Below are 17814 nucleotides of genomic sequence, written 5' to 3'. Positions count from 1 at the left end.
GTACAGAATTTTGTGAATATTATTATTAATGGAAAGTCATCACTCAGTCCACTGCTTAAAATGTATACTGGTGGTACTTAATTCCCAATCAACTGTGTGTGTATAGACTATTGAAGTCTGTTTGTTGGCAACATTCTGACAGACTATGCTTCTCAACTCAAGCTGCCAAACTACTGCACGGATGCATGCCTCTACCAGTAATGTTCGTACAACATTATCTTACTTTCCACTTTTTTTTAAATTGGTGTGCATTCTATTCAATTGGTGAATTTTAGTCTATCGCTAGACATTTGCAGGGCACAGACACAGACAAACATTCACATTTCTGGTCACCCTTTTGGGCCTCTTTATAAGAAAAACATACATTTAAACATTGTAGATGTACTATTGACTCTTTGGATAACAATGCTTCTTACTGTTAATACTTACACAGTGATGTTACTGCTAAGCTCAGCTGAGGTAACCAGCTAAGTAGCCTAGTGGTAGCGTGTCAGCTCTGAGACTGGAGGTCGTGGGTACAATCCCTGGCTGGGTCATACCAAAGACTTGCCTCCCTGTTTGACACTCAGCATTAAGGGTTGTAATTGGGTGTTTAGATCACCAAATGATCCCCAAAAGCAAGCCCCTGCGGCTGCTTACTGCTCCCTCATTGGATGGGTCAAATGTGGACAATGAGTTAAATATGATGTATCACAGTTGAAAATGAGGCTAACTTTCTCCTCAATAAAATGTAGCTTCTTTTCGTTATCAAATATGAATTGAATTATAAATAGACCACAGCAGTCTGGTTTTTATAGAGAAAATAAACTGCAGGAATACCCAAATATTCTCTTATAATCTTTTTTTCCTACCCCTCCTGTCGAAATTCCTTTCGGACACATGGACACAGATATGCATTCTCACATTCACACGTGCACACTCACATGAGACAGGAACACACACACACATGTAGCGCATGTTGAAGCGTGCTCACTTGATGTTGCAATGTATCCCCTCGTGCAAATTAGGGCCTACCACAGACGTTGGTGCCCTGCGCACTGTGTGCATGCTGAGTATAAGGAGCAGTGGCACTGTTTTTTGAGTTTAAGATGGTTGCAAGCTGAGCTTTGATTGGTCATTATCTGAGCAACTGTGATTGACAGCAAGTGGCAAAATGGCCGCCCCGTGAGATGGATAAAACAGGTGGATTTTGCACCTTAATTCATATTCCATAAGCACACTATTAATCAGAATACTGTGTTGTTGAGACTAGTGGGGTTGCATAAAACATATTATTGTAAATAAATATTTGGGGATGACTTATTATTTAAAGTTTTGTTTTTAGGAATGTTATTTGCAGTATTTTTAGAGCAAATTTAGAGCCAGTTAAATGAATTTACAAAAGGTCCCTTTTTCTCAGTTGATTTGTCCCTGTCTTCTCTTGAAACTGCATTTTTACAACTGCCATGTAGATATTGAAAAAATAATTATGAATGACAAATTAACAATGTTATAGCTAAATTTACATTGAATAATATTTTTAATATGGCATTATACAGCATTAAAACCATGACTGGACTATTATACAAATGGCACGCGACTAATAGGCAAGCCAACTGGCCTCATAATTGACAGTAGCATCATCCAATCAGAGAACAGCCCCTTTTTAACAATGGCAAAACCTTTTCTTTTCTTTTTTTTCCAGTGACTCCATGTACTTAGCTGGTTAGTCAAAAATGGCTTACATTATAAGTCACCTTGTTGCAAATGTTCACAACCCAACATTATGTATAGAAATGTGACAAGGCTGGGGGGCTGTCGGTTGGTGGGGGTGGGGGTGGGGGCGGGGGGCGGGGCGGCTTGCTTGGGGGGGTGGTGGTGGTGGGGGTGTTGGGGTGGGGGGGTCTGGGGATTTGGGGACCTGGGGGCGGTTGGGGCTGGGTTGGGGTGGATGGCGGGGGTGGATGGGGGGCGGGGGGTGGTGGGCCGGTGGGGTGCCTGGTGGGCCTGCAGTGGCCAGTCCTGCTGCGTTGGGTTGGGGGCGCGGGCCGCGTTGGGGTGAGGGGCGCTCCTGCTTCTGGTTTTGCTCTCCGGCCGGTGGCCCCTGCGGGGCCCTGAGGTGTTGCGCTTGCTCTGTCCTGGCGGGGGTCGACGGCTCCCCTCTTTGGTGGAGATTTTCATGCATGCCAGATCCACCACACCAGCATCTATCGAAACTCAGACACAATCTGTTTCTCCCTCAGGTCATTGAATCGGTGGAGGCTGGTGTCTGTGGATCTCACTCTGCTTCGTCTGTCCTTTCTACCTTTCCTCAGTTTCTCCTTTGGGCCCTTGAGGTCTCCCTGATTTGTTGGAATTTAGATGTCTCTGGGGTTGGTGAAGGACTCTGGTTAGTGGCCCGGTGGGTGGTGTCTGGTCGGTGCTGGGCTTCGCTTTTCTTTCTTTTCTTTGGTCCCTCTTCGGGTCTCCTGGCGGCCCCACGACTCTGGCTGGATTTTGAAGTGTTCGGTTTAGGTGAAAGGTATGGGATTTTTTTTTTTTACACGCACGCACGCACGCACGCACGCACGCACACACGCACACACACACGCACAAACACACATCCACATAAAAAAAGAAGAAAAAGAAGAAAAAAAAAGAATTTTGAGAAGGCCTAATCACATGATCTGCTGTGTTTCTTATGACATACAGGGCACTGTTCCCTCCTATCTGCAGGGACTGTAAGCCAAAATGATGTGTGTCTATGTTTGAAACTTGCCATTTGAACATGCTGATGTCAATCTAATGGCATCCTAACACACACACAGACAACTGGGAACGGAACGGGAGGGAGGGAGACACCTATTTATCCGTGACTTTCACCACCTCATGGGTCAGTTAACGTCTGTGTGTTCCAACAACTTTGTACAGCTGCAGCCACCGGACTATCCACATAATAGTGATTTGTCATGCTTAAACACAAATCACCCCATTTCAACAACAGCGTATTAAACCTGTGTTTGAACAGGGTTTTTTTTATATCTTAATAATGTATACAAATTTCCTGAACAAGGTTAACCCTGAATAGGGTTATCTAATGAAGACCAAACTGCGACTGCAGGGGCAAGGATCAAATGTTTTAAGTACTTTGTGTGAACGTCTGGCCTTTATATGTTTGCATGCTCACGTCTTGGCAGTAGTTACTCAAACACAAACATTATCAAGTGACAAGGCTAAAACTCCTCTGGTCATGTGGCCTTCTCTCCAGTCTCGGTAATTGAATGACAGCTGTGATGTGGGGGATAGGGCAACGGGGTCTTACAGTGCTAGATGAAACACATGCAGACGCATATTCACAAGTGCACACACAAATGCACACACACTAGGGATTTGGACAGGGTGTAAACAGAGCCTGACTACAACGTCTCTGGGCATGTCTCAGTTACTTAGTGGGCTATAATGAGTGTGTTGAGGAGAAGGGATCCGTTGAGAGTCAGCTAATCTGTTGAAGAACACCGGGGTTGCTACAAATTAATTTAATCAATTAGGGCCAAAATTGTATTGTTTAATTAGACTTTTCCAATTACGTAAACAAAATCTAATCAGATGTGAAAACCTCTAAGTTTAGGTAAAGCACACCATTACATATTATATTTAGGTTACAACACTTTGCAGGCACTTTTTCTAGGGCAAGGGTCACCAACATGGTGCCTGTGCACAGGTAGCCTCCAAGGACGACATGAATAGCCCACAGGCCAACTCAAAATAGCTCATTAGTGATGGGACATTGTAATTTCATACAAATGATCATTTCAAAATGTAAACAGTACACACTCATTTTTCATGTGTTTAACACCTCAGGACAGAGCACCGTTTGTTTGAACCAACCCTTACATTCTGCTTCCTGCCTGCATTGTGTGTGGAGTCAATCCGCTCTGCTCCTGTTTTTACTTGCATTTTTTTTCAGCTGATAACTGCCCCCACCCCCCTTTTTTTTCTCCGGGATTTTACCTGGACATTTACTCCAATGTGGCTGTATTACTTTTTTGTTTTGTAGATACAGACTTTTTTTTCCTAACTTTTTTTTTTTATAAACTCACAATAACGTGAGCACAACTCACTAGCTAACTAGCATACAACTGCTACTAACAAAAAGGCTAGAAGAAAGATGACCAACCATTTCCACTGATGAATACCAAAAACTCCTTCAAGTTGGCAGTGCTAGAGGCACAAATGAACCACCTTAAAGTGTTTGTGGAGGTAAATGGGAAATCATGGAATGACACCACGCTACCAAGGTTTCCCAACAGTGGACACAAACCTGCTAACTGAAAGCTAGCTCCATCCACCAGCCCTTTTCTGAATTTGCTGGGAGCAAAGCCAAAAGTGAGGAGCCTTCACATAACAGCCAGACCTGACTAAGATAGACCAAACTACAGAGGAATCCCGTTGACCCATGCAAAAGACTCCATGAACACCAAGAAATCAGTCTTGGACTTGGCACCAGCAAGGAAAAGTAAACCATCTTACGGACAGCGAAAACAAAACACTGGCATTGAAATGAGGAACAGGTTTGCCATATTGTCATCGGACCAGCAAGCCTCTGTGGATTACAGTGCCAGTCAAAGGTATGAAAGTGAAACTTCTCGGCAAATGAGATTAGCTACTGGGACACAAACACTGATAATATGTGACAAAGCCTTATTTGGTGTTAAACATCTGTGTAGCAGAAAGAACACAAAGGTTCTGTGTTTTGCTAATGACATGGTGTTGGTTATTTTCAAGGGGAAAAAAAGTCGACAAGATTGCTACTGAGTATCCGACTGTTATAATTCACACATGGGCATTTGACGTGTTGAAAAAACAGTCAGAGTCACTGAAGCAAGATTTCATTACTTTTCTGCAAAAAATGCAATCTCTAAACACAGGTGTATTCCTGAATAGTCCTCTGCCTACGGTCCAGCCAGGTGATGAGCATTTCAGCTGGATAATGTCGCTATCGAGATGACAAACATATGTGCTTCTTGTTCAGTGAACTTTATTGACAATTTTCGATTTTTTTTATGAACGTCGACACCTTTTGCAACGCAATGGGATTTATCTTGATAAACATCATCTACAGTGTGCGTCATTGGGCTACACGTTCCCAAAACAAAGGGCATGTTGATCCACAACAACAAATAAGACGAGAGAACAGATCGATTTGTCTTCATCAGCCCAAACTCCACCCACCAACCAAACCTGCCAACCAGCACCACCAGTCTGACCCCTGCACTGTACATCGGCACTCAGGTTCTAGATGAAACCCTTGAAATATAAAAAGGGTTCTCAGTATTACTTACTGTGTTGGTTTGAGATGAAACCCTTGCAATATAAAGGGTTCTCTGTGGAACTCACTGTGAAGGTTATAGACAAAACCCTTTAAACATCACAGCGTTCTCAGTGGAACTGCCTGTGTGAGATCTAGATGAAACCCTTAAATATTTTTTGTTGAACCTCACATACAGAGTGGAGCCTTTCACAGATGGTTCTTGGTATAACCTGTTATGTTCTCGGTAGAACCCTCTGAAAGGGTTACAAAAGACCAAAAAAAGAGTTCTCCTATGAGGACAAGCCGGGGAAACTTTTACACTTTTACACACTATTGTATCTTTGTTAAATCTGTCCAAAAACATGGAAAAGGCAATCTTTCAGTATTTTTTTTAGCTGTTTGTGAAATTTGTGCTTGTATGCTATGTCTACTTACATCTTGTGCATCTCTGAGCCCCCCCCCCCCACCCCCCAACCCTCCAAACCTGGTGACTCCCCTGGTGTTTGGTAATAATATTTTAAAATATTAATAATAATAATAATTTCGTAATATTGTTGGCAAAAAAAAACATAAAATAGTGGGGCTTTTGTTGTTGGTAAATGCAGGTAGCTAATGCGTAATTTAGCCATATTGATAATCACTGCCTCATGTCTGAGCATTTTCCATGGATAGTTTAGTTCTCCCCCCGGGATGTCTGAATAACAGCTTGGACTAGCAGGCACGGAAAAAAAGTGGACAAAGAGTAGAACATGTTTGCTATGTCGGTCTGGGTCTCATCAATGGTAACCCTCTAATAATGTGTGTATATCTGTCTTTCACACACACACACACACACACACACACACACACACACACACACACACACACAAATAGCACGCACACGCACGCACACACACACACACACATTGGTGAATATTGCTGAGAGACAAGTGGACAAGCAGTGTATTATCCCTCCTATTCAAAGCAGGCCGTTAGAGACCGGCTGTTGCCCGTGACAACAACACTTTGGTGGGGATACGCACTGAATGTAAACATTCTTCAGCCATCGCACTCTCATTGGTCACGAACAAAACCTAATTATCGCAACCTCAGATTGACACAGAAAGCAAAGAGAAAGGTAGTAACAAAGTTTTCCACTTCCCTTCTCCCTGAGAGTTTGATCACTCAAACAGCATTGGACATCAGTTGTTTGTTTGGCTAGCCACTGTGGCGCCTCACCAAATAAACTGGCCTCACACCGTAAACCTGACACAAACTAACTATTTCATGATGGACACACAAAGTCAGCATGACATAGGGGCCTGTAAGCACTTGACAAAATTGTTAAAGCACCAAAATCATCTGTCCACTGAGGTCAATTGACACATTGAGTGTGCTCATCATCAGATGTCAGTTATCTATTAAAATAAAATGTGCATGTGATGATTCAAAGGAATAGCAAATCCTGATCATCAAAATGTCTCACCTATTTTTCGTTTATGTTTTAGTGATGCATGGTATAGTCTTGTGGTAAGGTCATCTGCCTCAAGGTTCAAAGATTCGCTGTTCAAATCTCAACTCTGGACTCCTGTGTGGAGTTTGAAAGTTCTCCACATGCTTCCTCACACATTTCTACACCATGCATGTACGGTAATTGAAGACTCTAAATTATCCATTGGTGTGAATGAGAGTGTGAATTGTTGTCATGTGCTTTTTCTTTTTTAAGACAAAATAAGGTTGTGCTTTACCTTGACTAGTTGTGACGTGTCTTATCATCAACTGATGTTCCTGGGCGTAGCCGGCGTGGTGGAGCTGTAATGTGACGCTCCACGCCGACTACGCCCTCTGTTGCTCGATGAGCTCCAAAGAAGTGGATCCCATGTGTAGGAAAGTTGAAAAGTTCCTTCGTCCCTGTTTAGTGTGTTCGGTCCCCGTTTCCTGATCTCTATTGCTTCTTTTATCCATCTTTTGTATTTTTATTCTTCTCTTCCAATGATGCTTACTTTGTTCCAGTCCATGATGTGGTTTTCTCGTTTGCATCTGATATGACAGATTTGAGCTTTTTTGCTCTGGTGTAATGTGCTACTGTTTGTTTGTCACATTCCTTTTGGTGTTCTTTTTTTCTTATGTTGAAAGATCTTCCTGTTTCCCCAACATACTGTAGGTTTTATTGCAGGTTTTGCAGATTATTTCATATATTACATTGCATACATTAACCTTATCATTTGCATCTACATAAAACGAATAAGGGGTAGGACTAGATACATTTTTTATTTCCTCCTACCCCTAAAACCATAAACCACTAATTCCTGCCTTAGTTTTTTGTGTGGCTTAATTATTGTACCTATATTGTGTTTTCTCATTGCTCGCTCTATTTGTTCTGTGAAACCTCTAATATATGATCATGTGGTTGTTTCCTTGTATTGATTGTCAGTTCGTTTAATTTGTTAATTTTTTTGTTTTTTTCTTTTATTTATTTGTTTACCTGATTTTTGCCTTTTTCTCTTGCCCATTGTGGATATTGACAATTTTTTAGGGCTGTTTCCATGTGTTTTGCTTCTCTCTTTCTGTCCTTCATGTAATAATGCTTGTGCTTTCGAATCATGTTCTAACAACTGGTTTGTGTGCAATGGGATGTTCTGAGGTCCAAAGGAGATACTGGTCCGTGTGCTTGGGTTTCCTGTAGACTGTGGTCTTGATGCTACCATCCTGTTCGTGATGAATACTTATGTCCAAAAAAGCAAGTTGTCCTTGTTGTTATTCCTCATGTGTGAACTTATATTATATATAATATATATAATATTTCCAGTTTTGTCCATTGTGTTGAGGTGGTCTCTAAAATCTTGTGTATGTCCTTGTTTTACTTATTCTAGAATGTCATTCACGTAAGCATGGGACAAAGTAAGCATCATTGGAACAGAAGAATAAAAATACAAAAGATGGATAAAAGAAGCAAAAGAGATCAGGAAACGGGGACCGGACACACTAAACAGGAACAAAGGAACTTTTCAACTTTCCCACACATGGGATCCACTTCTCTGGAGCTGATCGAGCGACGCAGGGTGTAGTCGGCGTGGAGCGTCACATGACAGCTCTGCCACGCCGGCTACGCCCAGGAACATCAGCTGATAAGACACGTCGCAACTGTCAGTTTGACAGCTTCTGAGGAAGGCGGCAGTCGTCGCCAAAACTAGTCAAGGCAAAGCACAACCTTTATTTGTCTTTAAATCTTTTACTGCCAAGGACGTTAAATGACGTTTAGTAAAAATCTATGGAGGGCCGCCAAGGACGTTAAAAGACGTTCTCCAATTTTTTTTATTTATTATTATTTTTTTTTTGGGAAACAATTCACTAGAGTGCATGAAATAACATCGTTTCACAAAAAGCTTGTTTTCTCCGTTTTTTGTTTCAAAACAGAGCATTTCGGTGAAACTAACCATTTTTTATTGTTGATTACTGAAAAACGGAATAAGGTAGAAACAAACTTTTTTTTCTGATGAAAGATGAGAGTCCAATCTTTCATTTGGTAGTATGTGTGTTTCCATAGTCCAAACACAACATTTTCTGTGGACCTTGAGAGATCAGTCAAAATGCTTAAATCGGCTGGCACTGGCGGCATCCCTTTTCTGAAAACATCTGGCAGTCAAAGAGTTAAAAAAAAAAAAAACAGAACGATATAGATTTGTAGACAAGAGTATTTTTTTTAGCCAGTGTGAATTGTTGTTTGTCTATATATGACCTGCGATTGGCTGGTGATCAGTACAGTGTCTACCCTGCCGCTGGCCCAAAATCAGCAGGGATAGGCTCCAACTCACCTGCAGCCGTATATGAGGACAAGCTCTTTGAAAATTGATGGATGCTTGTTTTATTTTTCAATGAGTCCGAAAGTTTTCCTCACCTTCGTAGGCTTTGCTGTGTCCAGTAATCAGGTACTTCAGCTCAAAGCTGTAGGAGCGCATCTTCTGCTGAGTCTCACTGCGGACAGCAGCCATGTAACTGTCCTCCATCTTACTGGTGCAGCACCCAGGCCCAGAGTGAACACACACTCGGAGGGAGTCATCTGAGTGGGAGAGGAAACAGATTTATAATTGTTTTTGTGGTCACATAAATATCATGAGTGCCTAATATCATCAGAAGATATTAGCTACAAGGAAAAATAATCTGGTGTGATGTGTTTATGTTTGTTTTTTTATGCTGGTTTGCAGATCCTGGCAATATACAAAATTTTGCTGGTCTGACAATCGTCAGCGCCCTCCGTCATCGTCAGTCTGTCAATTTTTTTCACATCAGTGCTGAAAGAACGCCCACCTGGGTCGATTTGTCTGTGAGCAGAATTACGCAGCAGTATCAGTCTGCATATCTTGAGTCACCATCCTCACATCATGTGATTGAATAAATCAGTTACATATTCTTTCCAGCATATTCTGAATGCCAGTGGCGGCTGCTGGTCATTCAAATGAGGAGAAGCTTATTCTTTACGCCTCAGACAGATCATCCAATCATCACGCAGTAGCTGAATGTCTGGACTGGCCCACTGTTCCATAAACCCCTCAGAGACGCTGTACGTCCGATGGGTGGGAAAAAACCCAGCATTTATCCAATGACCGTCCGCGTTTCGCACAGTGGAACAACCCACACTACTAGTGCCGTGGATGAATAGAGAAGGAAGTCATATCAGTTACTTGTGATAAGTAGCTGATTCTAAACAAAAGGTAAGTGCAGTGCATATTTCATCACTTTCTATTTTCAGGGGGAGGGGCATTTAGGGGAAGCTGAGCTTCCCTTGCAGTTTTAGAGCAATCACCACTGCTGAGTACTTCCTTGGGCCATTGCGATGCACTTCACCAGGTAGGCATTCAGAAAGAATCCTAATCAAATACCTGAGCCACTTCATCTGGCTCCTCTGAATGTGGAGTAGCAACTCTGTGCACCTCCCAGATGACCGCGCACCCTCTCTCTAAGCCAAAGCTTGGATACCCTATGGAGGAAACTCCTTTCGCCTGTTTGTATCCGTGATGTTTGTATCTTTTAATCACGATCCCTAGCTTCGGAATACAGGTGAGGATTAGAACATAGACTGAGCATTAAATTGAGAGCTGAGCCAAAGGTCGAAGCTCGTTTTTGACCAAAACGGACCAATGCAGACTCCACATCACAGATGCTGCACCAATCCTTTTTTCGATCTACCACTTCATTCTTCGCTTACTCATGAAAAGATCCAAAGATACTTGAACTCCTCCACTTGGGGAAGGATTGCATTCCCGACTCAGAGAGGGCTTGCCACACTTTTCCAAATGAGGACTATGGCCTCAGATTTGAAGGAGTTAATTCAAATGCTCTACACTCAGCCTCAAGTCACACCAGTGAGGGTAGAACCTTACATCTGAAAAAGCAAAGATGTATGAGTGTGATAAAAGAGTGTGATACCCTTGTAGTTGGAACACACACTTTCCTTAAAAAGGTAAATCCAAAGGTGTTGTCCTGATGTCCATTCAGTCTTGCAGAGGCATGCAAACATAGGAAGCTCACCAACATCCTGAACCTGTATGATGTTCGGGCGAATCTCAACCGACCCCACCCCCAAGGCACTGAGTACATTTTTAACCACCTCAGCAACCTCAATGCCACAGACAGAAAAGCTCACCTCAGTCCCCCAGAGCCTCTTTCCTCAAGGCAGAGGGAAGCTACTGAGGCAATAGGCATCTCAACACTTTTTCTGCACCTCTAACCTGGGAAACTCTAAAGTGGAAAAGAGCCCAACCCCATTTAAGTGGCGTGGCAATTCCGTATCTATTCCACTTTTATTCCCAAATAATTATGTCTCAAAGGCTCCTCTTAAAAGGCATGTGCTCCTTTTTAAGAAGTTAATGAAAATCCATCTTAGTCATGTCAGAAGCATTGTCCAAGTATATTAGATACGCGGCATGACAACATGACCTGTCAATAGTTCTAAAGCTGGACCCAATGTGATGCCGTACATGCATCACATACATATCTCAAATTGTGGAGACATATAGTAAAGCAGTTAACAATCACATTACTGTGAATGTAGTCAGTCAGTCAGTCTCTTTTTTGGAATGCACACTGATGACCCCATTCCTTAGCGGAAACCTATGATAAATGTAATGTTAGCATTGGATTAGATTAATTGCATTTATAGTAAGGGGCGGTCTACAGGAAATGACGGTACAGAAACAATGTCCTCAGATGTGATGGGAGTAGAATTTGTGTGTGTGCGCGCGTGTGTGTGTGCTTTCCAGAGTCTCAAGCAGCTGATTGAGATCAAGGGAGGGAGGGATGAGAGGAATAGACGGTACACCAATGTATGACCTAACACGTATGCACCATTCACATACGCACAATGCACACACATCTACCGACACGTGCGCACACGCACACACGCATGCATTCTATATCTTTGGCTTCAGTATCACAATCAAGATGCTACTGTTTTGCTTTGCTCATTACAGAGTGTGAATATACAGAATTTCATCTTTTTTAAGTAGTTTGTATCCTCAATTTGAACATAATTTTGATAGATAGCCTGGAAAATATGTAAATGTACAGAATCATTTAACCCGTGTAAGTGATTTCATGAGACATGTTGCTTGCCATAGATCAAAGCTGTCAGTTAATAAAAATATTGTATTGGATGTTTAAGTCCTATTAGGAGTTGGTGAGGTTTCAAACACACCTGACAATACACGTGAAATCTTTGTATTCAAGTAATATTCAGCAATGTATGTTTTCTCTACAGCCCACACATAATATAGTGTACATCTTTACACAGTATAATGCTAATATGACATGATGAACTCACACACGCACGCACAGGCAATAAAAGTGGCACCTACAAAATGTATAGTGTAAAAAATACAAATTGTAAATTCAATAATTTGAATGCATATAGTACATGATGGGGAATTAATAGAAAGTGCACTTCATCAGCAATTTGTTAAAAATGGCAGATAACAGATGAGCTTGCCTTACTGTAAAACCAAGAAGAGCTATAGGCAAATAAGACAGATTACACAATAGAAAGCTTTTATTTCATTCCAGTTGCAATTGTGTCTTTTTCCACCTGATATCTGATTGAATTATTTTAATTTTATTTAATTTAATAATTGGTTGATTAAAGCTTCCTTTTGGACCATTTTGAAAGTGAGTATAACAAGAGGGCAAACAAGAACTTCAAAGCTAAAAATTAAACCTCTTTTTCAATAGTTACGAGGGAAATCAGTGATACTGGTCGAAAATAGGATGACATCCTGTTTAAGAAAGGGATGTGCAGCATTGACAAAAGCTCTTTGAACTTTTGATATCGAAAAAATAACAATTTCACCAAGTCCTTATAGCAATGTGTGCTTTCTATATGTTCCAGGCTATTTATGTTCATTTTCAACAGAAATAGACTCTCGCTGTGAACTGCTGGCCTACCGGCAGAACGACATACCCTCAATTTGGAATTTGGTTTTGTATTACAAAAAAGTCTAACGTTTAGACACTTATAATGACTAATTATAATGAAAACCAACTCAGAATTTAGACTCTGAACTCTGAGTTGGTTTTCATTATAATTGCCGCAGAAAGATTAGTTTAAAATAAATTAAAAATATTTATAACTTTATACATTCTGAAAAAGAAAACAATTAGTTGATTAGTCATGCTAAAAGCAACTTAAGTCTACTCAAGACTCTAAATATCTACATTTCCAGCAATTGGAGTAATTTGCAGATATTGGTAAAACTCTTTCAGTGATCATATCTATTATTTCCAATGATGATTAAAACGTGATTCACTGACCTGTTTGTGGACTGTCTGGCACCATTTCCACCTGGCCTATTTGACGCATCACGTATACTGTCTTCACTTCATGACAGCTGTCTGTATGGGCTGATCTACAGCCAAGTGTAAAAGCTAAGTAGAAAAAAATCACCCAAAACAAATCCACGTTTTGTAAGACAGCACGGAACATTGCAACATCTCAGTTACAAAGTAAAGAAAAACAAGCAAGAGAAAAGTGGGCACCAGCTGGTAAATGTCAATGTGACTCCCGAAAAGGTTTCAACTGTGCGCACACTATAGAAAACTGTATGTGAAGCCCGAGACTGTTGGAGCCCTCTGTCACCCTGAGTGTCCCTCTCAGCTTCTCTCTCTCTCCCTCCATCCGCCCCTCTACTCGATTGCCTAATTGACATGCACGTTCTTAATGTTCTGAAAGTACAAGTGCATCAATTAATGAGTAACCTAGTGAAATCACAATTGTGAATATTGCTAATAAACTAATATTACTTACCCATAAATGTTATGAGAAAATTACATAATACATTTAAAAGTTATCCCGATTATACAGTTTTACTACTGTGTATAGTAAAACAATAGTTTCAGACATTTGAACATAGGCACCACCTACTGTTTACTTTGGGACATTGCACTTTTTTCCCCATGTACATTACTGTATTGTATTCTTTCATTTAGGTGTGCAAACTCGGTCATCGAAGGCCGGTGTCCTGCAAGTTTTCGATGTTTCCCTTCTCCAACACACCTGAAGCTTATCAACAAACTCTGCATAAGCCTGATAACGATCCTGTTCATTGGAATCGTTGGAGCAGGGAAACATCCAAAAAGACTCCGGCCCCCAAGGATCAAGTTTGCCCACCCCTGATTTTAGACGCCTAATGTTTGATTCAGAGACACGCCAAGTAAACATTTGTGTAATTCATGAAGAATTACTTTTTTTCATCAGCTTAACTGAAAAAGTAAAAAGGTAATTACAAATTTTATTCTAAAATCCATTAGCGGTCATTTACAATTATACTGAAAGTACAATATATTTGTTTGTTTAGTGCAGACAATGTGTGAGCAGCCTGACCATAAACCATGAACAATCTACAAATAGATCACATAGTGCACATAGTAAGCAAACACATTTATATACACTCACATGAATTTACAAATATTGATATTGCTGAGCAATACGGGGACAACAATATTATCACAAAGTTATTTTTCACATCCGTCGACGTTGATACATGTCACAATGTAAATTTTCCAAAGCAACAAGCCGAGAGTCAATTTGTATCTTTAGTCTGCATCTTAATTCTCGTCTTCCGCTGGTCAGGCCAGATCCAATGGCTGAGCTTCTGCGGCTCAGGAGGAGACCTGGACAAGCAGCTGCATTGGTGGAGGGCCTAGTAGACAAAACACAAACAAAAACAAAACAGTTTATTACAATGCGCAGCATTCCAGACTGCCCCTAAATGGAGACATTTTACTCCTAAAATTTGACAGTGTAACTACATTTTTCATCTACTTACGCCAGTACAACCAGTAAGTTTGCAGTTGTTGTTTTTTCATAATTACTATTCTTGAATAATTTCAGTTGCTGTCATTCTCCTGCTCTATCAGCCCATTTATCAGTAATATAGTGAACATGAGTGGGATGAATATTTACTTTGCAAGCTAATTTATAGTGTGTGCCCCAATCTCCTGCTAAAATTTCAAGCCGAGGGCCACTGTGGTCCTAGGAATATTTTTTTTTTAAGTTACCGGTAGTCTGGAGCCCTGATGTGACAACAATCAATACTTGAGAAATACTATAAACTTTCTAAACTTAGTCTATAATAGTCTGAACATTCCTACATTTGACCTCTGTTTAACCACATAAACTAAGCCCAAAGGGCATGAGCCACACGAAATACTGTAATAACATTTTTGGGAGTCTTCTCACTTGGGCCTTCTTTTGAGGCTCTGATGCAGGTTGAATGGATTCTACAGGATGTACAGGAGTGAAGGGACTGCCTGAAACAGCTTTGAAAAAACAAACTCGTAGGTGAACTATTGTACTATTTAAAATACAAATTCAGGGGCTATACATTGGGCTAAATACTCTCTGGACTCGAGCTGTAAATTCATCGACTCGTGAAAAAGGCCCTGGTGTTAGATGAAGCAGAGCTCAGCTGGCTGAAAGAGAAAGATGTTGAGAGATGTTGACATATTTTATTCTAAATATTGACTCCACAATGAGATATAACATTTAAAACCGTTATCATCTCCCGATTTCTCCGACAGTGACTTAAGGGTTGGGGACTAAACCACAAACAGGTCTCAATCTCAATTTAAATGATTCAACTGGAAGCTAGTAAAGATTCACATCACTGAAATCCATTGTAACGGATCTTTTTGTAACGGATGCTCTGCATTTTGTTTAATAATGGATGGCATAATGAAGTTCCACATCACACTGTTAATAAACCAAAATATCATGTGCACCATTACTTATCTACAGAACAGTATACATGCCCCCAAAACATAATTATATACAATCATGCAGTGTCAGCATAACGTACCACTGGCCTCCCTGTAGATTGCATGAGCTCACCTTCACAAGAATTTAGGCGGAACCGGGTCTGTCAAACCATTGCACACGATCAAAAGTCATCCCAAGATGTCCGTCTGAGCACAAACAACAGCTGTAAGACGCAACGTGTCTGCACATTTTTTTTTAACTGCTGCAAAAAGGCACATACCTTTCATACATTAATTCTGTGAAGGCCTCATGTCCACTCTCCCATAGCTGCAGGCCCAGGTACTGAAGTCATATCTCTCTGGTGAGGAACATGATGTAGTTCATAGGATTCTCCCAAAAGCCAGCAAAATGCAAAGAGACCATCTTTTTCACTTTCTATGGAAGAACAAAGACAACAAAATTTAGGACTACAACTCCACATTACAGTGTGACCCTTGCTTGGACAGTCATTTTGTGCATGTTATAATAAGTGTGTTGTGTTCATAGCTGAAATATATTAAAACCACAAAGTAAAATCTACATTTTATTGATTTGTTATTTTATCATTTTCAACATGTACTACTGAAATTAAACAAGGCAAAAACCAAATATCATATGTTAAAAACAGAAGTAATCAAAGTGGCAATGATCCATGTAACATTTCTGAAGCCTTCAGTCGGCGTGTTAACCAAAGATCAGCTGAACAGCTGAGCTTCTGACATGAATGAGACGAGTTTCGTAAACAGTCGAAGTAGAGACGAAGAGTCATGTTACCTCTCCGGTGCCTCCAAGCGGCGTGTAGAGAGTACAGATCCGTGGCGCATAGACAGCGAGGACCAGAAAAGTGGAGCCCCACGCGGCCACGCCAAAACATATCCATCGCTGCTTCCGGGTGCGTCAGCAGAAGTGACGACACGATTGGTCCGCAGTGCTCAGAACGCTCAATTCTGCTCAAACCATTGGCTAGCATCTGCTCAACTCACTACTCAGGGGTTGGCCAGGGGGCTCATTGAAAATACCGAATAAATGCCCCGAGCCAAGTAATTTGCATTATCTGGATAAAAAACATACCACGTGAACTGATTTATTGTAAACGATTAAAATAAAACACAAATATTAGTAGGCTATAATCCTTTAGACATGGCCTGATCAGTGTAAAAAATCTAATGAAATGTGCCCATAGAGCACACATTTTTGCCCAACCTCTTTTTAAAAGCACATTCACCGATTGCACATCTAAATGCATCATGCGTTTTTATACAACTAGTTTGGGTTAGGATATGGCCTAGGCTACCATATTCATACAGAGCCAGGTAATTTGGGTACAAATACATTACATAATCATGTACATTTTTAATCAACGCAGAAGAGCAGTGCTGTGCTCAATTAAATATGACTAAAATAAGTACAGTCCATTTAATTAAGTAAATCTCCCCAAAACATACAACATACAAGGGTGGAGTCGTAACAAACGTTACTTTTTGTTCCTACACCACTTGAATGCCTCACGAGCGGTGTTGCGGCCCCTTTAAAGACAATCTCCCGCGTTCAGAGTTGAGCGGAAATAGAAAGACTGTTTTTCCTCTATTTAAGCGCGCCAACAAAGACAGCAAAGGACTTGAATCTGCACTTTTGTCGGTCGTGTTACCTGGCCCTGTAGTCCCTGCAAAGCCTCCGAAAGATGATAGAGGAAACGTCTGTCGCGTCAAGCTCTGGGAGGTAAAAGCTTGTAATTTGGCATTTTAGTGTGCAAACGGAACACGACTACTCGCTTGATAATTGCTAACGCTGATAGCCTCGCGTTATCACCATGGCTGCTATTATTCTTTTGGGTGCTGGGAAAACTATGTAATACCAGAAGTAACTGCTTTTTCAGACGCGCGTGGTAAGAATGTGTACAATTGAACTAACTAGCCAAGTTGGCTAACAATATAGCTTGGTTACCGTGCCATGGCGTGAAGTGGGTACGTTAATGTCCAAATAGACGCCACGTCATTGATACTGAGAAGCGTTAGTTGAACTGACGGCACTAAACTTTGGTTTACAGCAGCGCGGACGAGAAGCCGTGCTCCTCGTCGGCAGCAGCAGCAGCAGCGGCCGGCAGGTGAGTGTGAGTGTGCATCCTCCACAATGGGCCTTCCAGATCACTACAACGACGTGTGTTTGCAGCTGTTCTGAAGACGTCATGGAGGAGGCAAAGAAGCTCATTGGCACAGGCAAAAGACATTTCGTGATGGGTGACGTTGTCTCTGCAGTCAGTGTCTTTCAGGATGCATGC

At 41.2% G+C, this 17814-nt stretch overlaps 2 protein-coding genes and 1 long non-coding RNA gene across 6 annotated transcripts in view; 1 reads left to right on the top strand and 2 right to left on the bottom strand.

Annotated features, from left to right (window-relative positions):
* Positions 1 to 13360, bottom strand: part of LOC144062689 (glypican-5-like) — a 59008-nt gene extending 45648 nt beyond the window's left edge. For all 3 annotated transcript variants that reach the window (XM_077584318.1, XM_077584319.1, XM_077584320.1), the window contains exons 1-2: positions 13052 to 13360; positions 9147 to 9308 (exon numbers count right to left, since the gene is read on the bottom strand). In XM_077584318.1, coding sequence (XP_077440444.1) covers positions 9147 to 9308; positions 13052 to 13223 — 334 coding nt within the window. In that variant the 5' untranslated portion in view covers positions 13224 to 13360. The remainder of the gene's footprint in view (positions 1 to 9146; positions 9309 to 13051) is intronic.
* Positions 13361 to 14010: 650 nt separating this feature from the next.
* On the bottom strand, positions 14011 to 17689 carry LOC144062815 (uncharacterized). Its single transcript, XR_013296454.1, has 4 exons — positions 16311 to 17689; positions 15778 to 15932; positions 15630 to 15703; positions 14011 to 14439 (listed from the first exon to the last, which is right to left on the bottom strand). It is a non-coding gene; the product is annotated as an uncharacterized LOC144062815 (long non-coding RNA).
* nasp (nuclear autoantigenic sperm protein (histone-binding)) overlaps positions 17079 to 17814 on the top strand; it is a 13221-nt gene continuing 12485 nt past the window's right edge. The window contains exons 1-3 of one of the 2 annotated variants that reach the window (XM_077584535.1): positions 17079 to 17255; positions 17584 to 17640; positions 17706 to 17814. The exon at positions 17706 to 17814 is cut by the window's right edge and continues 8 nt beyond it. In XM_077584535.1, coding sequence (XP_077440661.1) covers positions 17218 to 17255; positions 17584 to 17640; positions 17706 to 17814 — 204 coding nt within the window. In that variant the 5' untranslated portion in view covers positions 17079 to 17217. The remainder of the gene's footprint in view (positions 17256 to 17583; positions 17641 to 17705) is intronic. The other variant, XM_077584534.1, reaches the window with a different exon arrangement.

Source organism: Vanacampus margaritifer, chromosome 13, assembly GCF_051991255.1.
Source record: "Vanacampus margaritifer isolate UIUO_Vmar chromosome 13, RoL_Vmar_1.0, whole genome shotgun sequence".
NCBI lineage: Eukaryota > Metazoa > Chordata > Actinopteri > Syngnathiformes > Syngnathidae > Vanacampus > Vanacampus margaritifer.
Note: the sequence above shows the minus strand (reverse complement) of the source record. Positions and strands in the feature narration are given on the sequence as shown.